This window comes from Panthera pardus, unplaced genomic scaffold (genome assembly GCF_024362965.1).
Source record: "Panthera pardus isolate Hobbes unplaced genomic scaffold, ASM2436296v1 HiC_scaffold_16, whole genome shotgun sequence".
Classification (NCBI taxonomy): Eukaryota; Metazoa; Chordata; class Mammalia; order Carnivora; family Felidae; genus Panthera; species Panthera pardus.
The window spans coordinates 155,175,608-155,201,453 of NW_026526721.1; the positions used below are offsets into that span (position 1 = coordinate 155,175,608).

At 41.6% G+C, this 25,846-nt stretch overlaps 1 protein-coding gene across 9 annotated transcripts in view; it reads left to right on the forward strand.

Moving 5' to 3' along the window:
* CNOT10 (CCR4-NOT transcription complex subunit 10) overlaps positions 1–25,846 on the forward strand; it is a 71,149-nt gene that overhangs the window by 25,263 nt on the left and 20,040 nt on the right. For 6 of the 9 annotated variants that reach the window (XM_019418599.2, XM_019418597.2, XM_019418596.2 and 3 more), the window contains exons 5-13: positions 1,518–1,660; positions 4,814–4,900; positions 5,763–5,846; positions 7,366–7,483; positions 11,537–11,686; positions 13,229–13,431; positions 17,258–17,379; positions 19,179–19,355; positions 20,536–20,616. In XM_019418599.2, the coding sequence (XP_019274144.1) occupies positions 1,518–1,660; positions 4,814–4,900; positions 5,763–5,846; positions 7,366–7,483; positions 11,537–11,686; positions 13,229–13,431; positions 17,258–17,379; positions 19,179–19,355; positions 20,536–20,616 (1,165 nt within the window). The remainder of the gene's footprint in view (positions 1–1,517; positions 1,661–4,813; positions 4,901–5,762; positions 5,847–7,365; positions 7,484–11,536; positions 11,687–13,228; positions 13,432–17,257; positions 17,380–19,178; positions 19,356–20,535; positions 20,617–25,846) is intronic. The other 3 variants (XM_053904076.1, XM_019418593.2, XM_019418595.2) reach the window with 1 other exon arrangement.

Sequence of the window (25,846 nt, forward strand, 5' to 3'; positions counted from 1 at the left end):
GCATCTGAGATGAGCTTGAGTTTGCTGAGTGAGAGGAACAGCAGGTTATTGACGCTGGAGCCAGGTGGGGAGAACAGTAGCAGGTGACGTCAGAGGCAGCAAGGTAAGGAACAGGTGAAGTCCTGTGGCCTGGGTAAGGACTTAATGTTTTTCTTGGTTTTTTAATTTTTTTTAATGTTTTTATTTTTGAGAGTGACAGAATGTGAGTGGGGGAGGGGCAGAGAGAGAGGGAGACACAGAATCCGAAGCGGGCTCCAGGCACAGAGCCCGATGTGGGTCTCCACATCATGGACCGTGAGATCACGACCTGAGCTAAAGTCGGACGCTTAACCGACTGAGCCACCCAGGTGCCCCAAGGACTTAGTGTTTTAAGAGTAGTGGTGGGATGGAGGGGTGCCCGGTTGGCTCAGTCGATTGAGTGTCCAACTCTTGGTTTAGGCTCAGGTCATGATCCCAGGGTCCTGGCATCAAGCCCTGCATTAGGCTCTCTGCTGACAGTGCTCTCTCTCTCTCTCTCTCTGTCTCAAAATAAATAAACTTAAAAAGAGTGGTGTGAAACCCGTAGAGATATATGACATTTGTGCATCAACCATGTTGATTCTAGTTTTCAATTGATTCCACTCCGGCTGCTCTGTAAGAACAAGAATGGAATCGGGAAGACTTGTTAAAAGGCTCTTAAGGGCTTTTAAATTTTTCTGGTCTTGATTTTAGCATCCTTTTTTAGATCTTATTTTTCCTTTTATCTTCTCTTTTGAAAGGAAAAGAAAATAGTATTATGACATGCCAGGTTACCCTTTCTCTCTTCATTGGGCTCTTCTTCCTTTGAAGTCCTTGTTAGAGTTGGAAGGAACCTCAAGAGATCACCTGGTTCACTCCCCTGCCTTCAAGCAGGTGAAGTATTCTCCCCATTTTACAGGTCAGCCAGCTGAGGTGTAAAAATTAGCTCGCTGATATATAGAGGCAACCTATCCAGTAAGTAGCTGAGCAGGTACAGGAATTGAGGTTTCCTTCTACCTGAAGTGATTCTCCTCATTTGGTGTGTTGGTAGATATTTTGCCAAAGAAGGATCAGCTAGTGGAAACCCAGCGACGGGAGGCCTTCAGATGGAGAATACTGCAATCGCATTGTTGGTATTGCAGGTTGCTTCCCTTCATGGCTCTGGGGGATGAACACACATTTAAATAAAGAGACTTAGGGGGCGCCCGGGTGGCTCAGTCTGTCAAGCGCCTGACTTTGGCTCAGGTTATGATCTCACGGTTCATGAGTTTGACCCCTGCTCTGAGAGCACCGAGCCCGCTTTGGATACTCTGTCTCCTTCTCTCTCTGCCCCTTTCCCACACATGTCCGCCCGCCCTCTCTCTCATTCTCTCTCAAACATAAATAAACATTTCAAAACAAAAAACAAAACAAAAATAAAGATTTAGGCTTTGCTCTTTAGGAATCTGGGGAGAGGAGTGGTCTGAAATGTTTGCTTTACTTTGGATTGTAACTTTTCTTTTCCTGTTTTTTTCCCCCAGAAGAAAAATTTGCCCAAGCAGTGTGTTTTTTGCTTGTAGACCTATATATATTAACCTATCAAGCTGAGAAAGCTTTGCATCTTCTTGCTGTCCTAGAAAAAATGATTTCACAGGGTAACAATAACAAAAATGGGAAGAATGAGGTGAGTGTTGTAAGGTGATCAGATTAAAATGTATGGTTATTAAATATTTTAACAGCTTTATTGAAATGTAACTCATTGTACAGGATGGTGGCTATCATTAATAATACTGTATAACATATTTGAAAGTTGATAAGAGAGTAGATATTCAAAGTCCTCAGCACAAGAAAAAGACCTTTGTAATTGTACAGTCTAGTGATGGATGGTTTAACTAGACTTATTTTTTTTTCCTTGCAGTGTTATTTATTTTTGAGAGACAGAGAGTGTGAGCAGGGGTGGGACAGAGAGAGAAGGAGACACGGTATCTGAAGCAGGATCCAGGCTCCATGCTGTCAGCACAGTCTGACGCGGGGCTTGAACTCACGAACCGTGAGATCATGACCTGAGCCGAAGTCCGACACTTAACTGACTGAGCCACGCAGGCGCCCCTAGCTAGACCTCTTTATTTCACACTTGATACAGATATCTAATTGTTATGTTGTAGACCTAAAACAATGTTATATGTCAATTATACCTCAAAAAAATCTTTTTTGTTACAGCTTATTTTTTGTTGTTGTTTATGAAAATTTTTTTAATGAATAAAAATCAAAAGAATTATGCCTACCCTCAGGTGGCCCACAGGCTACGTAGGGAGAGACAGATGAGTTAAATTTTTTATTAATGAGGGCATCTGGCAGGCTCAGTTGGTAGAGTGTGTGGCTCATGGTCTCAGGATCATGAATTTGAGCCCCACGTTGGGCATGGAGCCTATTTAACTAAAAAAAAATTTTTTTTTTATTAATGACCTAAAAAAAGCAAAGGTAAATATAATTCGCATCCACAAAATTTACCTTTTTAAACTGTATAATTCAGTGGTTTTTAGTATCCTTACTGAGTTGTACAAGCATCACCACTGTGTACATTTTCATCACCCCAAAAAGGAACCCCGTACCCGTTAGCACTTTTTCTTTTCCCCTTCCCCCAGCCCCTGGCAACCACAAATCTTTTTCTTTTTTTTAAGTTTATTTATTTTGCAAAAGAGAGGAAGCAGGGAGGGGCAGAGAGAAAGAGAGAGAGAGAAAGAGAGAGAGAGAGAGAGAGAGAGAGAGAGAGAGAATCTAAGCAGGCTCTGTGCTGTCAGAGTGGAGCATCATGCAGGGCTCAAATTCCTGAACTATGAGATCGTGACCGGAGCCAAAACCAAGAGTCAGACACTTAACCGACTGAGCCACCCAGGTGCCCCTGATGTACTTTCTGTTTTTGTGAATTTGGACTATCCTGGCCGTTTCATATAAATGCAGTCATATAATATGTGGCCTTTTGTGATTGGTTTCTTCCACTTAGTTTGATACTTTCAAAGTTGACCAAGTTGTAGCATGTATATTTCTTTGCTTTTTATGGCCAGATCATACCCCATTGTATCAATTTGCCACAGTTTTTTATCCATCAGATGGTGGTCATCGGGGTTGTTTTCCACATTTGGTGATAGAAATGATGCTACTGTGAACATTTGTGTGCAAGTTTTGTGGCGGCATGTTTTCATTTCTCTTGGGTCCATGCCCAAGAGTGGAATTGCTGGATTGTATGGTAATTCTGTGTTTAATCTTAGGAGGAACTGCCAGCCTGTGGTACAGAGGCTGAAAATGTTACACAATTTTACGTTCCTACCAGCGTCTTACGAGGGTCTCAGTATGTTAGCATCTTGGCATGTGTGAGATACTAATTTTACAGAATGTAAAGATTAGAATTAAGACAATAGAAACCCCAAAGCTGGATAAACAGGCAGCTTTCACTAGAAAATATTTCATCATGAAAGTTCTTTAGAAAGAATGCACATTTATGACATATTCTGATAAGAGACTTGGTAAGAATACTTCAGGGGCGCCTGGGTGGCTGAGTTGGTTAAGCATCCGACTTTGGCTCGGGTCATGATCTCACGGTTTGTAGGTTTGAGCCCTGCGTCGGGCTCTGTGTTGACAGGTTGGAACCTGGAGCCTGCTTTGGATTCTGTCTCCCTCTCTCTCTGCCTCTGCCCCGCTCGCACGCGCTCTCTCTCTCTCTCTCTCTCTCTCTCTCTCTCAAAAATAAACGTTAAGGGGTGCCTGGGTGGCGCAGTCGGTTAAGCGTCCGACTTCAGCCAGGTCACGATCTCGCGGTCCGTGAGTTCGAGCCCCGCGTCAGGCTCTGGGCTGATGGCTCGGAGCCTGGAGCCTGTTTCCGATTCTGTGTCTCCCTCTCTCTCTGCCCCTCCCCCGTTCATGCTCTGTCTCTCTCTGTCCCAAAAATAAATAAAAAACGTTGAAAAATAAATAAATAAATAAACGTTAAAAAAATACTGAAAAAAAAAAAAGAATTTGGTTAAATCATCTTAGCATTATTCCTAAACACTATGTGGTAAAATACTTTATTTTTATATTCAGTACTGATAAGAGTTGAGAAAATGCAGTTCTGTTCAACAGATGCTTGTGTCCTTTGCTAGCTATTAAAGTGACAAAAATGAAAACGTTTTCGCTTTTCGAGGAACTCCAGTGTGTGGGAGGAGAGAGCTGGGGAGCATCTGTCAAGGGACTGGGAGGAAGGTGGGGAAGGAAGTTTGGATGTTTGATTTAGGCCTTGAAGGATATAGTTTGAGTAGACAGAAGCAGCAGGCTGGAGCAGGGTGGCCGTCGTGGCAGAGAAAACAGCACAGACGTGAGAGTGGAATATTGGAGGAATTTCCGGCCACCTTAAGTGTATAGTATACCTGAAAAGTCAGTGGAGGTCAGGAGGTGAGGTTGGCAACTCCAATAATGGGTCTCAGTGTGAAGGCTTTTGAACGCTGCTAGGAATCTAGGGTGTGATGTTGCCAGTGTTTATACCAGAGAAAATTTTTGAGAAGGGAATGACGTGATCTGTTCTGGGTTCCAGAAGGATAACCTCAACTTTTGCTTGAGTCATATCTGTGCTTTTTAAACCTGGCTATCATCATGCTTAGTGCAAGCTTCTCAAAAGTAGAGTTTCCTTAAGAAAAAAAAAAAAAAGTTGCCTGTTACTCCAGACTGTTACACCTGAATGTCTGGCTTCTGAAGTTTGGAAATGCTCGCTAAGTGATTCAGACTAGCACGCTTGGAAATCACTGATTCAAATTATGGCAAAAGAAATCTTAATTTCAGTTAACTTTGTGTCACCACCCTACAGACTGGTAACAACACCAGCAAAGACGGATCTAATCACAAAGCTGAAAGTGGAGCCCTGATAGAAGCTGCAAGATCCAAGATCCATCAGGTAAATTCGAAGCGAGAGTCTGCGTCATGCGTGGTTGCTAATAGTCAGGAATGATGACGAATGTGGAAGATCATCGAAAGCAGTAAATGAATATAAAAAAATGTGAAAAAAAATGTATGTCTTTTTGGCTTTGGAGTATTACAATTTAAAAGCATGTTCATCCTTCTAAATACATTTGCTTAAGATGATAATGCAGTATCATTTCTTTTAATTCCTTGATAAAAGATTGAGAGAAATGGCCTGGGTGTATTGGATGGCAAAATCAGTTTGGAGACTATTAAGATTCATTCTTAGTTAGCTGTGGGCACGTAAGAACTGGTAGGAATTACAGAAGCGCTGGATCACTATACTGTGCACCTGAAACTAATACAACACTGATTTTTAATGCTTATTTTTTGAGAGACACAGAGCAGGAGCAGGGGAGGGGCACAGAGAGCGGGAGACACAGAATCCCAAGCAGGCTCCAGGCTCCGAGCTGTCAGCACAGAGCCTGATGCGGGGTTCAAACTCACGAACTGTGAGATCGTGACCCGAGCCGAAGTCGGACTCCCAACCGACTGAGCCACCCAGGCGCCCCGAAAATAAAGTAACTTTTAAAAAATAAAAGAATTGTTAGGAGTTTTGCTTGCAATTCGGGTGTAAGTTTTATTCCACCATTACCATGTTTTTTGTTTTTTAGAATGTCTTCTGAGAGTACAGTGAAAATAGATTCTTTAAGATAATTTAAAATTTGCTTTTGCAAGTAACTGGCATAACTATGTTGTGAACAGGTTGGGTTGAATGTCCTTAGCTAGAAAGTCAAGCTGCCTCACCACGTGTAAATGTACCATTGTTCTTACATACTAGCATTTTCTTTTAATAGTATAAAGTGAGAGCTTATATCCAAATGAAGTCCCTGAAAGCATGCAAAAGGGAAATCAAGTCGGTCATGAACACAGCCGGAAATGTAAGTTTCTTCTTGACTTTTCTTCCTTTTTTCTTTTTTTCTTTAATTTGCCAGTTTTAAGTAATTGATTTCAGTCTTAATCTAGTGTATATCTACCAGTAGATAAGAGCCTTGACATGGAGTTGTGAAGCAGTGATCACACCTTGTCTCTAATTTAATGCAGTGCTTTTCTCACTTAAAATTGCAGCTTGCATTTTCCCTTCGTATGCAACCCTCAGAACCACCGTTTTAAATAGCTGTCTAGCATTCTGGGAGTTGTTTATCATAATTCACGCAAACATTTACTATTAGATACCTCAGGATTTTTTTAGTTTACACTCAAACCACTTACTAAAGATGAACAGTTCGGTTGTGGCTCAAACCTGCCCTTTCCAAACGGTCTTTGGCTTGACCTTCACTTTGACTAATGCCAGAGTACTGGAGACACGGTGCTCCTTCCGTCCACTCCACTGATACATGGTTTTTAGGACTATGGAGGGAGAAAACAGAATTGTACACATCCGCGATGCTTTCAGGAATAGTGTTAATTTTAAGTATGGAGTCATAAGGAGATACGGTTTGTAGTAGGAGAGCTTCGGGTAAATTGACCCTAGAAATCCCAGGCAGGACCCAGATTAGTCAGCGGGTCACTGCTCAGGTGATTTTTGAGGAGAACAAGCGGTAGCCCAGGTCTGAGGCGTAGACTGGAGGCTAAGGGGGGAAGGCCCAACTAGCCGGCCCACCGTCACCAAAGCTGTTTGGAGATAAAAGGCATGATTTCTGCCTGAGTGGATGCCCTAGTCCCAGGGAGAGAGAAACAAGAAGTAGTGATGCTGCGGACTGGCAGTGATGCCCAGATCCGGAGGGGGCACTGCTGCCGGGAATGAGCCTGCGAGCCCTTGTTTCCTCGGCGACCAGGAGGCAGCGGAGCGGGAGCAAGGACTTGGAAAGCCTGCAGCGAAGCTGGAGCGAGGCGTGAGGGGGCCGGGATGCCCGAGGTCCTCCTGGCTGCGTGTGCGCTCTGCAGATGTGGGCACGCTTGTGCGCCCGCCGCCACGGGGGTTTCCAGAGAAGTGAGGCTCCGCGCGCCTCCCAAAATGTGATCTTTGCCACGGCAAGGCTCACTCTCGAAAATAGGCGGTTCTTCCGTCCACAGAATGACACTGTTGTAGATCCCTCTTTGGAAAAGCATCTGATTATTTGTATCCTAAAAAGTAAGGGAGACCGTCAGTCTCTGTAATAGTCATTGAAATGAAAGGCCTAGTTCGTGCTGTTAAGTTGGCTTCCAGTTAGTGGTGTAATAGATATACATATATGGTGTATGCATTTTTTAGGGCAGACTCTGAATTGAGTTTATGAGGTGCTTTCTGATGAGTTTCTTTTTTGGGGTTGTGAGAGCAATGGAAAATTTTGGAGCTATGGTTTTTTGTGAGCATGACTTAAATTACGCTCTTGAATACATACCAGTATAGTGGTACAGTTGTGACCTCACATCACACATGTGAAGACAGAGTATAAACAGTTTATATTTTCTTTACAGTCTGCCCCCTCTCTGTTTCTTAAAAGCAATTTTGAGTACTTAAGAGGCAATTATCGAAAAGCTGTGAAGCTGTTAAATAGTTCAAACATTGCTGAGCATCCAGGATTCATGAAAACAGGTAAAAGAAAATTATGAAATTCTAGTACGCTATTTTATTTCTGGCTCTCTGTCTTTTGTGGTCTCCTGTACTTCTCTTCAGGGTGATTTTTTATAGTTTTTTATTTTTATTTTATTACTGTTTTTTCTCTTAGACCATGAGTGTGAGTAGGGGAGGGATAGAGAAAGAGACAGTGTTAAGTAGGCTCCACACTCTGCACGGAGCTGGCGCGGGCCTCGATCCCACAACCCCTGGAATCATGACCTGAACGGAAATCAAGAGTCGGACATTCAACCGACCGAGCCACCCAGGTGCCTCGAGCGTCCGTCTCGCTACCACCCCCCCCCTCCCCACCTCTTTCTAAAAATAAAAATAAAAATGCAAAGAAGAGGCGCCTGGATGGCTCAGTCGGTTAAGTGCCCAGCTTTGGCTCAAGATCCTAATCTCATGGTTCGTGAGTTCAAGTCCCACGTCAGACTTTGTGCTGACAGCTTGGGTCCTGGATCCTGCTTTAGATTCTGTGTCTCCCTCTCTCTCTGCCCTTCCCCTGCTCATGCTCTGTCTCCCTCTCTCTGAAAAAAATGAATAAACATGAAAAAAATTTTTTTAAAAATGCAAAGGATGAGTAAGTTTTATGATACATTTTGTTTTAGATTCTATTCAGATTTGAGCACAGACCGCATATGCGAACATACTCAACCCCTCTTGCCCTTTTACGTCCTCTGTTTGGTGGGGTGGTAAAAGATGGAGAAAAGCAGTTTGTTCCATTATAATGTTCTTGGATATTCTGTTTATTCTGAGTATGCTTTTTTTTTTTTTTTTAACTTTTGTGTGTGTTTATTTTTTGAGAGAGAGAGAGCAAGTCTGGGAGGGGCACAGAGAAAGGGAGAGAGAAATTCCAAGCAGGCTCCGTGCTGCCAGCACAGAGCCCAATATGGGGCTCAAACTTGAGAAACGTGAGATCATGACCTGAGCCAAAGTTCAGAGTTGGACGCTTAACTGACTGAGCCACCCAGCCGCCCCTGAGTACCCATTTTTAATTCCGCTAAATTTTCATTTTTGCTGTTTTTATTGTCAAAATTTCCCCTCAGAAGCCCGTAACACCCAAACACTGAAATGATCTTTCAGACTAAAAATTCAATATGCTTGAGAAAATTTTGCTTAGGATTGTCTTGAGGTAGATATCAGAATTGACATTGTCAGGCTCTGCAGTGGAGTGCAGAGCAGGGCATGTGGTTGACTAGTGAATGGTTAAGATTACGTAATAGGAAAGGTTTTTATACAGCAGTTTTATTTTTTGATATTTTTCTTTTCTCTTTTTAATTTACATCCAAGTTAGTTAACATATAGTGCCAACAATGATTTCAGGAGTAGATTCCTTAGTGCCCCTGACCCATTTACCCCACCCCCCCTCCAGTAACCCTCTGTTTGTTCTGTATATTTAAGAGTCTCTTCTGTTTTGTCCCCCTCCCTGGTTTTAGATTATTTTTGTTTCCCTTTCCTTATGTTCATCTGTTTTGTCTCTTAAAGTCTTCATACGAGTGAAGTCATAGGATATTTGTCTTTCTCTGACTAATTTCACTTAGCGTAATGCCCTCCGGTTCCATCCACGTAGTTGCAAATGGCAAGATTTCATTCTTTTTGATTGCTGAGTATTGATATTTTTCATAGTTATTAATGTCAAAATTGTTCATTTTCTTCTCACATGTGAAATTTAGGTTTTGCTGCTGACAAAATATGCTTATTAGAGATTTGGGAAGAGAATGTTTCTTAAAGTGTTCACAGTGCTAGTATCAGAGGCAGTCTCCTTTAAACATTTTAGCGTATTTCCTACTGTCTCTTTTCCTAAACCTAGTTTTTGTCTTTTTAAAATATCCTTGCTTAATTTTAAAATGTCAGAAGAAAACCTTTAGATTTTAGTATTAAGTATTGAATATCCTGATTATTAATTTTCTGTGTCTAGTCTGGCATTTATATCATTGAGGAATAGATGGACTGTCAGGGAGATGTTTTGGAGCATTTGGGAAGCAATTCAGAAGAGGAATCCTGAAGCTTAGATTGCTTTCATTACACCAAAACAAACCCCAGAGAAATGAAGGATTAAAATGTAAAAATTATAAAAGCAGCTAAAACAACAGCAACAACAACTTGAGTATTTTAATTTTGTGGTAGGGAAGACTTGATCAAACCAAGAAGCATAGAGTTTAGAAGCGGTGACTAGAGGCGCCTGGGTGGCTCAGTCAGTTAAACATCTGACTCTTGATTTCATCTCAGGTCATGATCTGGTGGTGAGATGGAGCCCCAAGGTGAGCTCCGTACTGGGCTTGGAGCCTGCTTCAGATTCTCTCTTTCTCGGGGCGCCTGGGAGGCTCAGTCTGTTGAGCGGCCGACTTTGGCTCAGGCCATGATCTCGCCATCTGAGTTCAAGCCCCGTGTCAGGCTCTGTGCTGACAGCTCAGAGCCTGGAGCCTGCTTCGGATTCTGTCTCCCTCTCTCTCCATCCCTCCCCTGCTCTTGCCTCTGTCTCTCACTGTCTCTCAAAAGAAAATAAACATTAAAAAAAATATATTAAAAAAAAAAAAAAGATTCTCTCTCTCCCTCTGCCCTTCTCCCACTCACACACTCTGTCTTTAAAGATAAGTAAAAATTTTTAAAAGATGACTAAATTTAACCACGTAAAAACGTGAAACATTAAAAACATAACACACACGGGGCGCCTGGGTGGCTCAGTCGGTTAAGCGTCCGACTTCGGCTCAGGTCATGATCTCGCGGTCTGTGGGTTCGAGCCCCGCGTCGGGCTCTGTGCTGACAGCTCAGAGCCTGGAGCCTGTTTTGGATTCTGTGTCTCCCTCTCTCTGACCCTCCCCCGTTCATGCTCTGTCTCTCTCTGTCTCAAAAATAAATAAACGTTAACAAAATTAAAAAGAAAAAAAACATAACAGACACACACACACACACACACACACACACACACACACACACTGAACCAGGTCACAAGACAGATGACCCAATGACATTGTGGGTAATATTTGAAACAGACATGACCCAAGTTTTCTGTAGCATACTAACAGGTAACCAGTAGGAACAACGTCTGTAACCAAGTGAAAAAGTGGAAAGACCATAAAGAAGCAGAATACAGGATACAAATGCCTAACAAGCATGAGGAGAAAGACGCTCAGCCATAGTGATACATTTTTTTAAATGTTTATTTTGGCAGAGTGCGTGGGTGTGGACGTGCAGGTGCCAGCAGAGGAGAGAGAGCGAGAGAGAATCCCAAGCAGGCTCGCACTCTCAGCACAAACCCAGCGTGGGGCTTGATCCCACAACCTGGGATCGTGACCTGAGCTCAGATCAAGAGTTGGACGCTTAACCAGCCGAGCCATAGTGATGTGTAAAGACATAGGAACTAAAAACAGCGGAGGGGCCCCTGGGCGGCTGGGCTGGACATCCCACTCTGGGCTTCCGTTCAGGTCACCGTCTCTCAGTCGTGGGATCAAGCAGAGCTTGGAGCCTGCTTTGGATTCTCTCCCTCTGTGCCTCTTCCCTGCTTGTGCATGCATGTGCGCAGACATGCCTGCACTTTCTCAAAATAAATTTAAAAAATATAAATGAACAGCAGAGACTTAAAGTTTAACAAGCAAAAGCGGGAGTTTATGTGTTCTGTTTGATGTATTCTTGCTATTCATTGAATACATTTCTGTTTTAAATGTTTCCACATATACTTTGTTCTTTCCAGTTTCTACATAGTAGTTTGTTGTGTGGATGTAACGCATATGATGTTACTAATACATATTTTTTGTCCTTTGCGTTATTGTATCATTTGCCTATAACTATTAAAAGTTGAATCGGAAACGAAGACTAAACAGGCTAACAAAATTGATGTGCACAGTTGGTTTATCACCTGTAAGAAAAGATTGTGAAAGGAAAGGAGCTTACAAAATTCTCAGATGTTTCTTAAATTTCAAATGCCTCGTGAACTTTTCTGTAGGGCCTAGCGGATGTGATTGCGTGGCTGACTCTTGTGTGGCATGTATCAACAGTAAAATCTGTGGACAAATTTATCTGTGTTCTCAGGTGAATGCTTGAGATGCATGTTCTGGAATAATCTTGGTTGTATCCATTTTGCCATGAGCAAGCACAATTTGGGAATTTTCTACTTTAAAAAGGCCCTCCAGGAGAACGACAATGTTTGTGCACAGCTCAGTGCAGGCAGCACTGATCCAGGTGAGCTCTTTGCTGGAAGGCAGTTCGTATTTGACCGCCTGAGGAGGGCGTGACACTAGAGAGCAGCTGAGCACTGAGGCACGTATGCAGTTGTCAAATCACTCTATTTATACCTGAAACTAATATAACACCGTACCTGATGTACACCGGAATTTAAAAAATAATTTTTTTAAAGAAAAAATAAAAATAAATAGGTAGATTAGAGATCAGGTGGTCCAAATGTATGCCTCATGTGCCTACCTAAAATTAACATTGGCCCTTCCCAACAGGTTTGACTCTGGGCATTAGTAGATATTGCTACTTCAAATAACAGGGTGGTAGGAGTAATTATCAAGGAAACCTAAATTACGTTCACTTTTTCATGGATACAGAGATGAGTAATCACGTATGGTAACGTGATCAAGCAAAATAGATTGTGGGAGTTCTCAACTGCTAAGCTGGGTTTTTTTGTTTTGGTTTTTGTTTCAAGTAAGCTCTGCATTCAGTGTGGTGCTTGAACTTGTGACCCAGAGATAGAGAGTCCCGTGCTTTACCAACTGAGGCAGCCAGGCACTCCTAACCTAGTTTTATTATAGGTTATTTCCAAGGTTTCACATGTGAGGTTATTGGTAGTATCTAACAATCTTTTTGAGCAAATTCCTGAAGTCTTTTATTTAATATTCATACGATATGAATCCTTCACCTGGAATGCTTAAAACCAAGCAGTTATTTACCTTATTGAAATATAAAACTAACAGATGAAAAATGTATCCAAAATTATAAGTAGTCTTTATTTATTATAGACTGAAACTTTGAAAAAGCGAACCATAGTCTTTGTAGGTATAGTATATTAATTTGTATGTTCATAGAAAAGTTGCTAAATCCCCTAACATTAGCTGCATGTTTCTGGGTAAGAAAGCACATGACAATAAAATGGTTAACCAAACTGAAAGTTTAAAAAAAACAAAAAAAGTGGAATCAGGCCTGAGTGACTCAGTCGGTTAAGCATCCGACTTCGGCTCACGTCATCATCTCGGTTCATGGTTTGAGCCCTGAATTGGGCTCCGTGCTGACAGTATGGAGCCTGCTTGGGATTTTCTCCCTCTTTCTTTTTCTCTTTCTTTCTTTTCTTTCTTTTCTTCCTTTTCTTTCTTTCTTTCTTTCTTTCTTTCTTTCTTTCTTTCTTTCTTTCTCTCGCTCTGCCCCGGCCCCTACCCCACTCACACTTTTCACACTTTCTCTCTCTGAAAAATAAAAGAAAAAACTGCAATCTTCTAAAAAGGTGGAAAAGGTACAGAGGAGTCCGTGGGTCCTGTCTCTTTTCTTTGCCTTTCTGGAAGATTGCTGTCTGGCTGCACCAGCACAGGCAACTGAAATGACTCTGGAGAATGTTTGTGGGGTTGAGGGGGACGATCATCACTGGGAGAGAGCTGTTACAGCTTTACAGTGGGGTCACCGATATTACATGAGGTAGCATTCAAGGAGTTCGTGGGATAAGTGTTTTCAGTGTGACTGCTTTTTTTCACCTGATGAGTTTTTTCTTAACCTAATTTGTCTCACTAGGCAAAAAGTTTTCAGGAAGACCCATGTGTACGTTACTAACCAACAAGAGGTACGAGTTGCTGTATAACTGTGGAATTCAGCTTCTTCACATCGGAAGACCTCTTGCCGCCTTTGAGTGTCTGATTGAAGCTGTTCAGGTTTATCACGCAAATCCCCGCCTCTGGCTACGGCTGGCCGAGTGCTGCATTGCTGCAAACAAGGGGGTGAGTGCCCCTTGGGCATCGTTTTGAACCGTCCCCCAGCTCGTTACATAGAAAGCAGCAAACGCCGGGAGACATACGAGACCTCATTCCCTTTTTAAGTCTCGGGGAATGTACGTAGTCCGTCCTTTAACAGTTGGACAAAAGATTTCGTTTCTGAGAGTCGTTTGTTGACATTCTGCTTCTCGAAGCATCGCGGCCTCTGTCAGCAGTCATATTAAAGAGGTGGAGTCGTTGAGAGGGTCGAATCTGGTGGGACGGTGGTCCGCTGGCTGCTGGGGGCGGGGGCCGTGTCGTCTGAGGCCGTGAGAATGGCACCTGCACAGGTGGGTAGAAAAGGACCGACGGTAACCCCGTGAGTGCGACGTCGCTTTCCTTTCGATCCAGTAAACGGACTGTCGGACTGCCTCTCCCACAGGAGCGTCCCCCGTGACTGTGCCAAAGAGGCCGGTTTACGTGGGTGTCCTCGCCTAGATGAGCTGCACGTGGGGGTTGCTGGAAGCCTTGGGAATCTGGAGTGGGGAGCGGTCAGTGGGGGCGGGGGAAAGACCGCTTGGATGAGAATCGCCAGACGCCTGTAACACCCGTGTCCTCCCCGCCCCCCGCCCGTGCCGTGCTCCTTGGCTGTGTGGAGACGGGGTGGCCTGGCACCTGAGGTGTGCCTGCCGTCGGCGACCCGAGAGGCGTCGGCTGCCCTCGCCACTTGCCGAGGAACCGCTGCCGCAGCCCGCGTGCGGAAGGACGTTTGCCTGGCGGTTCTCACACGTGGTATTTACGTGGCTGATGATCTGTATCCCCCTGGGGAAAGAGAAGCGTGCCGTCCTCGAGGGGCTTTAAGGATTTATTTGATTGTAATTTGCCTTTTAAAAGACAACTTTCTTATTGGAGCATTCTTTTTTTTTTTTTTTTAATTTTTAAAATGTTTTTATTTGTTTCGTTGTGAGAGAGAGAGAGCGAGCTAGCAAGGTAGGGGCAGAGAGAGAGGGAGACGGAGGCTCTGAAGCGGGCTCTGCACTGACAGCACAGGGCCTGACGTGGGACTTGAGCTCACGAACAGTGAGATCAGGACCTGAGCCGAAGTCGGACACTCAACTCACTGAGCCACTCAGGCGCCCCTCTTATTTGGTAATTCTTAAATTAATGGACAAATAATTCTAGGCAGAATGGGTACTTTTGAAAACAAAAATCTCTAGGAATTGTTTATTCTCTTTAATCCATTCATGAATTTAAGTATTGGAAGCCTCTCATTTGGACAGTTATTGGAAACCAGGGAATTACATCAACCAGGGAGTAGAGAAATACAGTAAGGCTTAATATTTTCTTTTAAAATGACTTATTTTTAGGGGCACCTGGGTGGCTCAGTCGCTTGAGCTTCCGACTTCGGCCTGGGCCATGATCTCACAGTTGGTGAGCCGCTGCCGGGCTCTGTGCTGACAGCTCAGAACCAGGAGCCTACTTTGGATTCTGTGTCTCCCTCACTCTCTGCCCCTGCCCCACACACACACACACACACTCTCTCTCTCTCTCTCTCTCTCTCTCTCTCTCTCTCTCTCTCTCAAAAATAAATGAACATTAAAAGGAATAAATTAAAACAATAAAGTTGTTATTTTTAGAAGTAGTGCTTTTCAGACTGTCTTCATTCTGTGGATTTTATTATGAAGTCACTGCCCCATTCTGCAAAGTTCTAAATCTCTAATTTTTAAAAAATGGTGGAGATGACTTAATTGCCATAATTTGGTGGATGTCAGAATATTCAGTTTGTGCTACAAATAGAAAATATGCCAAAAATAATTGTCTGTCTGTGTGCTCTCTCTTCCTTCTAAAAGGATGCTGAAGTGCCCTAAAAGACAGTTCTAAGACAACCCCCAAACACTCTCTAATAAAACCAGAGAGTAAAATCCCAAAAGCAGAAATTATAAACTCTAAATAAAATTCCATAAAATGTATTGAGTTGGGATAGAAGGAATGCTAAAGAAAGCAGTTTCTACCCTCAGAAATAAATTCATCTTTTAATAAAAAGAACAACTTGGGGCACCTGGGTGGCTCAGTGAGTTGAGTGTCCAACTCTTGATTTGGGCTCAGGTCACAATCTCAGGATCACGGGATCTTAGTGGAGCCTGTTTAAGATTCTCTCTCCCCCACTGGCCCTCTCTCTCACTCACTCTCTCTCTCTCCCCAATAAAAGTTAAAAAATATTTTTTTTAAAAAAGAACCAACTTAATTGTTAAATTGGTGATGCTGAGGAGATCATTTATGTCCTGTTTATCTGACGGACATGGCTTCAGACTGCTTTTGGCAGAAGTAGGGCTTACACTTACTTGGATGGGTATGATACATGAGAAAAGATCCGCTAATTTAAAAACAACCACAGACTTTACTATAGGGAGAGTATGTAACCAATTTAAGAGAAGGCTGCTAAGGGGTGCCTGGATGGCTCAGTCGGTTGAGCATCCGACTTCAACTCAGGTCATGATCTCGCAGTTCGTCGGTTTGAGCCCCACGTCGGGCTCTGTGCTGACAGCTCAGGGCCTGGAGCCTGCTTCAGATTCTGTGTCTCCCTCTCTCTGCCCCTTCCCCACTCATGCTCGCTCACTCGCTCTCTCTCAAAAATAAATAAACATCAACAAAAATTAAAGAAAAGAAAAGAAAGTTTATTATTGTGGATTTACAGTTCCATTCCGTCTTTGTTTTCATCTGTTGCACTTCCACATCTTGCTTGCGTGATCTTGTATGACCTTACGGATCGGGAAGGAACGTATGGATGAATCATAAATTTATCACCACGAATAGGAAAAGAAGTCAGAATGGGAGTGCCTTCCAAGAATGGTTCAGAATATCCACGTTTTGTTACTTTTCATTGATCTTGCTTGGCTGCCCCCTCGACACAAAATTTCCAGTCCGAGCAGTTTTGTTGTATTTTTTAAGCACTGTGTAATATTTTCTTTTTAAAATGAATATACAGTGAATCCCCGTTTTATCAGAAGTCATGGCTGGAAGTACAACTACAGTAAAGTTCCAGTAGGAGCAGTGAGTAACAGTACAGAAACGCGCTTAGAGAAGGACTGTTTGCAGGGCAGAGTTTAGCTCTGCGAGTTCACATGGGTCGCCTCCAGTTTATTCCTGCACGTGAGAGCTGCGTGACTCTATAAAATGACAGGGTGGGATTCCACCTGCAGGCAACCCAGAGACCTCGAATGACGGGAAGATAAATGCCGCTGGCACATTAAGTTCTCGTAGTGAGGTGATGCTGCTGTGTTCGTGAGACATCCCAACACTGTGTGTGTGTAGGTAGCTTTTACTGTTGTCGGTCTAATGTTTACAGGGTTTTAGAATTTCGATTTTCTAGAAGGAAAGAATTGTCCCTGTGTAAATGTTAACATGTAGCTTGTCCCAGTTTATATGTTGTTAAAATTTAATTAATGCTTTCAATTAAGAAAGACACGCTGGGTTCTAGGAAGTAGAGTGGCTTCCCTTTCTGAGTTTTTGCGGCTCTCCTGTTTCCTTACTCTGATGCAGCATGGTGTCCGGGGTGTAGGATATTCTAACTAGATCATTCTAAATAAATGCTTAAGTCATTCTTGAATTGCCTTTTTTCCTTAGAATTACCTCAGACTTCATATTAAAATATAACATATATGACAGACTTCCCGCTTCATGTACTAATTAACCATCCTTTTCTTCGGTACTGAACATATTTCCTTTATCACCAAAACTCCACACTGGTGGATCATAGGAACTTCCTTGGAGTACTTCGAAAAATATTAGATCATTTTTCACATCCTGTCTTACAGTTGCATTGATTAATTGGAAATTATGTGTGTTTTTGCAGACTGCTGAACAAGAAACTAAAGGCCTTCCAAGTAAGAAAGGAATTGTACAGTCTATTGTTGGTCAAGGCTATCATCGTAAAATAGTTCTGGCATCGCAGTCCATACAGAATACCGTATATAAGTAAGTATTATGCAGAGAGAGAGAAAGCGTAGATATTTGATATTATTTCTCAATGTCATTTATGTATAAAAATATGCTTAAGATTTTTCATAGGAGGAACCACTTTGCAACTAGGTTTTATTTCTACTTCAACAACCAGAGCCTCATATATAAGTCCATAGTTTATATTATCTGACACAGGGTTTCGGTTTAGTTACGTATGTGCTGAGACTGTTGATGGCTCAGAGAACCCAGTCTATTCAGTTCCATTATTCAGAATGTCCAGAAGAGGGCATCTTGATGTTTCTTAAAATTTTATATAGTGTATCATTGCTGCTTTTTATTTAGGTATTTTCCCTAAACCTGATTCTTAGTATTAGGAGAAAAAAATACAAATACATAAGTAACCAAAGCAATTTAAAGCTGTCACATGCAGGACCTTCAGTTGAATAGCTTTTAAATATGAACATCTTTATCTTATATAAAGAAAGATTCCGGGGCGCCTGGGTGGCTCGGTCGGTTAAGCGTCCAACTTCAGCTCAGGTCATGATCTCACGGTCCATGACTTCGAGCCCCGCGTCGGGCTCTGTGCTGACCGCTCAGAGCCTGGAGCCTGTTTCAGATTCTGTGTCTCCCTCTCTTTCTTCCCCTCCCCCGCTCATGCTCTGTCTCTCTCTGTCTCAAAAATAAATAAACGTTTAAAAAAAAAAAAAGATTCCAATTTGGAGTTGCTATTATTTTTAAAGTAGTAGGCTTTGTAAAAAATTTGCTGTTTTTTTCCTTCCCCAAAAATAAAATTGTTCTCTACCATTTAAAAGTTTTTCCAAAGTTTTTTTTTTTTTTTTTAAGTTTATTTATTTTTGAGAGAGGGGGGAGAGACAAAATCCCAAGCAGTCTCCACACTACCAGCATGGAGCCCGACACGGAACTCAAACTCACAAACCCTGAGACCGTGACCTGAGCCAAAATCAAGAGTCAGACGCTTAACTGAGCCCCCCCAAAGTTTTAAAATAGTATCTGGCACACATTATTTTCGTGTTAATTTATTTCAACTATACTGCAGATTTATTTTTTAAAGACTTAAAATTTCAAAATTATTACTACTTTTCACTTTTTTTTCCCCCTAATAAAGTTTAGTTTGGTGTATCAATAGAAAGTTATATAAAATCTCAAAAAAGGGACACCTGGGTGGCTCAGTCAGTTGGGCGTCCGACTTTGACTCAGGTCATGATCTCACGGTTCGTGGGTTCAAGCCCCGCATCGGGCTCTGTGCTGACAGCTTGGGATTCTGTGTCTCCTCCTCTCTCTGCCCCTTCCCTGCTCATGCTCTGTCTCTCAATAATAAATAAACGTTTAAAAAAAGTAATAAATTTAAAAAAATAAAATAACATAAAATCTCAAAAAAAATATTGTAAGACAAAACAAAGCATTTTCGAAAACGAGGATCAACTGAAACAAGGCTCAGGTGTAACCTTTCTTTCCAGTTCTTACTATACCTGTCCTGGCCCTTGTTACAATTTTCCTTGTCTGTAACTCCTCTGTTGTGTTAACATGGGCACTGCAGATCACCTCCAAGTCGTTTTCCATCCCTAGTCCCATTCCTGGAGATACAACTGGGTATTATTCATGCTTCCTACACTTGATATGCACCGTTTAGGATTTGGGTGCTTTAGCATTCTCTTGGAGTGGCTTGTTTTCAAATTTTCCCTGTCAGAGGGCACATTTTCTTTCATAATTCTATTGGTTTTATTCCCAATAATAGAAAAGTCTTACTCCTCTTTATGTTATTTACTTGGCTAATTCGGTTTTACTCTTTCAAGCGATGGACAGTCTTCAGCCATTCCTGTAGCCAGCATGGAGTTTGCAGCCATCTGTCTCCGAAATGCCTTGCTGCTCTTACCGGAAGAACAGCAAGATCCGAAGCAGGAAAATGGGTCTAAAAATAGTAACCAATTAGGTGGGAACGCGGAGAGCAGCGAAAGCGGCGAAACTTGCAGGTATTCTAATCCCTTGGACCCCCTTTGGTGAAGCCCCTCAGGACTTCATTCGTGAGCCCCTTTGTCCTACAGATGAATTCTTAAAATCTCCAGACTGAATTTCCTAAATCCCCTGTTTTGAATAAGAAGAAAGGAAAGTATGAATGTTAAGTATTTCTGGAAGGGAGAAATAAAGTGAAGGCCAAGTGAGGACAGAACCTTGGAAGAGGAAAGTGGAAAGAAACAGCTTTTCATTGACAGGAGATACAGCTGTAAAGAAATCCTTTCGCACTCAAGGATAGGGCTTTGTTTTTACTTTTATTAAAGTAAATACTTAAATCCTAAAACTTCTCACTTATTCTTATCCTTTGCCTTTTGTCTTAACATACCGTAAATCACTAACCTCTAAAATATTTCTATTAATTTCTAGGTTTTTTTGTATAAATGTTATACCAATCTCTAGAAACTAAGAGAGTTTCTAGTAATCATAAAACACCATCATATATAAAGTTATTTTTACACATAGCACCTTTAAATTCAAGTGTTTCCTCCCAGCATTTTTTCTGGATTATTATAAAAATACATTCATTAAAGAAAATTTGAAACAAAACTGTGGGGTTTTTTCCACCTCCATCAAGAGGTTATCTTTTACTGTAGTTGCTACAAAAAAAAAAAAAAAAGCAATCAGAAGAATGAGAAATGTGTGAAAATACGAGAGTGGTCTCCTTTGTAGAGATATTGTTTACAATTAGAAATTAAAAAAAATTTTTTTTTGATGTTTTATTTTTGAGACAGAGACAGACCATGAGCAGGGGAGGGTCAGAGAGCAAGGGAGACACAGAATCCGAAGCAGGCTCCAGGCTCTGAGTTGTCAGCACAGGGCCTGACACGGGGCTCGAACTCACAAACCACGAGATCATGATCTGAGCTGAAGTCGGACACCTAACTGAAAGAGCCACCCAGACACCCGAACAATTAGATATTTTTAAAAGCAATATTGTGTATTGGAGAAAAGAAGCTGAAATACAGTATAGCTTTAACACATTGGTGTTACCAAGTTACTAAGCATTTTTTCATTGGTTGTTTTGGCTCTTTTGCATTTTTGGCATAAAAAATTGCATGGGAGTGGGGATCGGGCAACCAAATTTTATATTTAATTGCTTATTTGCTCTTTATAATTAAGAGTCTGTCTTTATTTTAGCAGTAAAAGCCATGATGGAGATAAGTTCATTCCAGCTCCACCTTCCTCTCCATTGAGAAAACAGGAATTAGAAAACTTAAAGTAAGTATGTAAACAAAAGTTAGCATAGCAGCTACTGCATGTTATTTTTAATCTTTATTTTGTTGATATTGTGAATGGTATTGGTGGAATGTCAAATGTTAAACCAGTCTTTCAATCTTGTGATAAACCCTACTAGTCAGAATGTATTATCTTTTTTTATAATTTTTTTTTAATGTTTATTTATGTTTGAAAGAGAAAGACAGAAAGGGTGGAGAGAGAGGGAAACACAGAATCCGAAGCAGGCTGTCAGCACAGAGCCCCAACTCAAGGCTCGAACCCACAAACCACGAAATAATGGCCTGAGCCAAAGTCAGACGCTCAACCGACTGAGCCACCCAGGTGCCCCTTTTTAAATTTTTTTTTAATGTTTCTTTATTGTTAGAGAGAGTGCAGGTTGGGGAGGGGCAGAGAGAGAGGGAGGCACAGAGCCAGACGTAGGGCTCAAACCCACAAACCATGAGATCGTGACCTGAGCTGAAGTCAGATGCTTAACCGACTGAGCCACCCAGGTGCGCCCAGAATTTCATTTTTTTTAAGTATCAGATTTATCACTGCTCTTACTTTTTATCCATTTCATGTAATGTGTAGAAAGGCCTTCTTGCCTCCAAGGTTCAGAAAATAATTCACACATGTGTTCTAGCACTGCCACAACCACCAATCTAAATTTTTGTTTCATGTAGAATTTTGTTTTATCTAAATGAACAAGGTATAGGAATCTATCCTGTGTCTAATTTTTCGTAGTAGTCCATTTGATTAAGTTAATTTAACTTTCAAAATAAAGCATGAAACAGAACTATGAATGTTGAGATTTTATGTGTAAACATTTAAAATTACATTTTTATAAAATAACATGTATATGTCTGTTTGCAAAAAAAAAAAAAAAAATCTGGGAAGGATCTGTGTCAAAACCTTCGTAGTGGTTATTCCTGAATGGTGGAATAACTGATTTTCATTTTCTTACTGGATATGTTTTTTTCCTAACTCTTTAAGAAAGGAAGATATTTCCTTAATGTTAGTGATGCCCCTCCTTGCATATCTAGTGTTTTTGGAGGAAGATTGGCCAGCCGGATGTGCCATTTTCTCTCTTCTCCCTCCCCTCCCCCCACCACCACTTAAATAAAGATACGCCATTTTCTGATCATAGGTGGTCAGATCAGCGTGTTCACAGTAGGGCATTGCTGTCCTTGAGCTCGGGGTGCCACTCACCATGTTCACCTAAATGACAACTTTTTATCTCTTTATATCTTTACTCTGTTGAAGTATACCATAAATTCACACTTTGCAGTAATGCCCTCTCTGGCCTGGGTTTTATTATCAGGAGGGAAGAATTAATCCTCTGATTATAGAGAGGAAAATCTTAAATTTCAAATTTAGTTAGAAACGGGGAGTTGGTCATTTAAGGTACATTTTGAAAGTAGTGTTTTGGGGGTTTTTTTTTGTTTTTTTTTTTTTATTTGACAAAGATAATTAAATGTTTTATTCAGTAATCTTTAGAGTAAAATTTCTTGAATTCTCTTGTAGTGATAAGATAGCAACAAAATAAAAGTACTGTAACAAAACCAAAATATCAGAAGGTTGCCATTGAATACATTAAAATTGAATTTTTTAAAAGCAGTCAAATTCCAACAGTATAACTAAAACTCACTGTGCTAGATTTTTGTCCTGAGTAGAAATGTGTAAAAACAAAGCAGGTTCTGTAAAGCTAAACTGTATTTGGTATAAAGTGAGCTGGTAGGGAAGAGGTGGATTGTAATGTTCAGCCAGGACAATATTTGGGAAAGTGCTTTATTGCCAGAAAATACACTGTTTTCCCCCGGTATTACTGCTTACTGTCTTCTAGAGATGCCTCTATGGAGCCACCTGTATTTCATGTTTATCTAAGGGTTCATTTAGTTTTCATAGGTTATTTTGTATGGTAAAAATCTCAGTACAAAGTGTGATGTGGTGTAGGGGTGCCTGGCTGGCTTATTTGGAAGAACGTGGACTCTTGATCCGCAGGGTCATGAGTTCACGCCCCCACATCGGGGTAAGTAAAGTATTAAAAAGAAAAAAAAATGACATAGTGTAAAGTAAAATTTGACCCATCACAGCCCTCTGTTTCCAAGATCTTCCAGAGGGATGACCAGTGACTGGTTTCTTTTATGTCCTTCCAGTGAGATTTCTCAGTCATATGTCAGCAAATGGATATATGGGATTTTTTAAGTTTTATTTCATTTATTTCGAGAGAGAGAGTGTGTGTGCATTCGCATGCATGCACATGAGTCGAGGAGGGCAGAGAGAGAGAGAGGGAGAATCCCCGGCAGGCTTCTTGCTCTCCTGACCTGTGAGATCACAGTCTGAGCCAAAATCCGAAGTCCAGCGCTTAACCGACCGAGCCACCCAGGCATTCCTATGGCATTTTGCACGCTAACACTTGTCTAGTGTCCATCTTGTTCTGTACCCTGCTTTTCCCATTTGACAGTGTATCTTTAGAGATTGCTCTGGGTTGGGACCAACCTCTGTTTCACTCTTTATAATAGGGGCATAAAATTACATTCTATGGATATGACATGTATCATTCTTTTTAGCTGTTGATAGTGTTTTCAGTCTTTGATGTTACAAATAATGCTGCAGTTAAGTATCACTGGACACAGTTCTTAAGGAGAATCTTTAATGAAGAGAGCATTTAAGCAGTTTTTAGGTTTAATTTTTACAAATTTATTTGAGTGTTGTATTAATCTTAGGGTTGTCTTATGCATGCGGTTAACAAGTATTTTATTCCATAATGGTCGAACGGCTGCAGAGCTGTGTAAATTAATCTTGCATTCTTAAAGTGGCATTAAAGAGAAGGGTACGTGCGGGTGTTCTACTTCCTCTCAGAGTTTTGTACCTCTCGTGGCACAGCTCTTGGCTTTCCACGTGTCCTGGTGGGAGGACTGGTGATTTCTAGAGAAAAGAACGTTACTTCCCTATCTTTGTGGAAAGGGGCAGAGGGCCTCCATGGGGAATTCCGTCATCATAAAGGGAAGTAAAGATGGGTTTGCGCGAATCTGTTAACCTTTTTTTTCACGGAGCAGACGGGAGAAAGGAAGTGGGACAAGATGGAAGGAGCCTTAGGGTAGATTTCATAAAAAGAACTGCTGTGCAGGATAGTAGTGATGGTAATGTGGAGACAAATGGTGCAGGGAAGGAGTTGTGAAAGATTTGTGGGTAATTTCCCAAGCTATAAAGGCTCCTAATGCAGTTGGGCGTGTTAAAGGGCAGTTCCGTGGCAGGGGCCAGCTGTCCTCTGTGGAAGGAAGGGCACTGAGCACATTGGTTTGCTGTTAAGATCATGGAATTCTTAGAGATTTCATCCACTTCTGACCTGCATTCTTTTATGTGATTGGAAAGTGTGTGACTAGTGTATACTTTAGTTTTTATGGACTATTCTATTTGACCCCTTGTGCTCTGTAATACCCAAGACACCAATGTAAAACCTCATTTCCTATTTTCAGCATAACTAATATGCAGTAAATTATCATGAGTGTTCTAATGGCTGCTTCTTATAGTATGGGTTCACAGCCTCTCGAGTACTTTCTTGTTTTTTTATTTCTATATAAATGAAGATGGGTTCCAAAAGATACTCATTCTAACCAAGTTTCAGACAGATATGTTTTGAAAGAATTGTGAGATTCTGTATTAGAATTAAGATAGTTTTCAGAAAAATATTCTCTCAGTTAAAACAGATTTGCCCCAAATCGGGAAAATGTGTCAGAAATTAACGAGGCAGTTGAATTGGGAAGCTCAGATGAACGCTGTCAGAATATTGTTCAGTTCCTGAATCTGTCAGAGCTCTGCAAAGCCATCCGTTTGATTCAGTTAAGAAAGCATACACACGTTGTACAGCCTTAAATTAAATGAATGCGGTGACAACATTTTCAAATAAAAGGTGACTCTACTTCTGGGTACTTACCCAAGGGAAATAGAAGCTTGTCTGCACAGTGAGTAATAGCAGCTTTACTCATGACAGACAAAAACTAGGGATAGTGCGGATAACCATTAGTAGGAGAATGGCTAACTACATTGCAATCTACTTTATACTACTCAGCTGTAAAAACCAACAAATTAATGGGGTGTCTGGGTGGCTCGTGTGGTTAAGCATCGAACTCTTTTTTTATGTGTTTATTTTTGAAAGTCTATTTATTTTGAGAGAGAAAGAGAACCCTCATGTGTGCGAGCAGGGGAGGGGCAAAGAGAGAGTTCCACACAGGCTCTCTGCCGGCAGCACAGAGTCCGGTGTGGGCCTTGATCTCCTGACCCGGGAGATCATGACCTGAGGCGAAAGCAAGAGTCAGATGCTCAACCTTCTGAGCCACCCCGACACCCATGTCTGCCTCTTGATTTCAGCTCAGGTCATGATCCCAAGGCTGTGGGACTGAGTTCTGCGTCAGGCTCCGTGCTGAGCGTGGAACCTGCTTGAGATTCTCTCTCTCCCTCTGTCCCTCTCCCCCACTCTTGCGCGCCCGCTCGCTTTCTCTCTCTCTCCTCTCAAAACATCAACAACAAATTATTGATACTTAAGTCAATATGAATGAATCTCAAAACATTCTGTGTTTCTGCGGCGCCTGGGTGGCTCAGTTGGTTAAGTGTTCAGCTGAAGTCATGATCTTGTGATTTGTGGGTTCAGGCTCTGCCTTGGGCTCTGTGCTGACAGCTCAGAGCCTGGAGCCTGCTTCCGATTCTGTGTCTGCCTCTCTCTCTGCATCTCTCTCTCTCTCTCTCTCTCAAAAATAAACATTAAAATTTTTTTTAAAAACCGTTGTTTTTCTTCTCATGCAGTGCAAAGTACATGCTGTATGGTTCCATTTATGCCATTCTATGCCAGGCAAAAACTATGCAGAACAAATTTAGGTTGATAGAAATTGCAGCAGTGGTGGGGCAGAATGGACTAGAAGGATCTTTCTGGGGTGATAGAAATGTCTGTATCTTAATTGGGCTAGTGGTTACATGTATATATCCAAACAAATCAAATTGTACCCTTGAAGTTATGCATTTTGGTGTATATAAATTAATCTCTCCTAAAATTTTAAGGTTTTGGGGCACATGGGTGGTTAAGTCAGTAGAGCATGTGACTTTCATCTTGGGGTTCTGAGTTCAAGCCCCACATTGGGGGTAGAGATGACTGAAAAAAAAACTAAAACGTTAAGGTATTTTGAAATTTTGCAAAAAGTAATACAATTCTACATATATTATGTTGGGAAATATAACC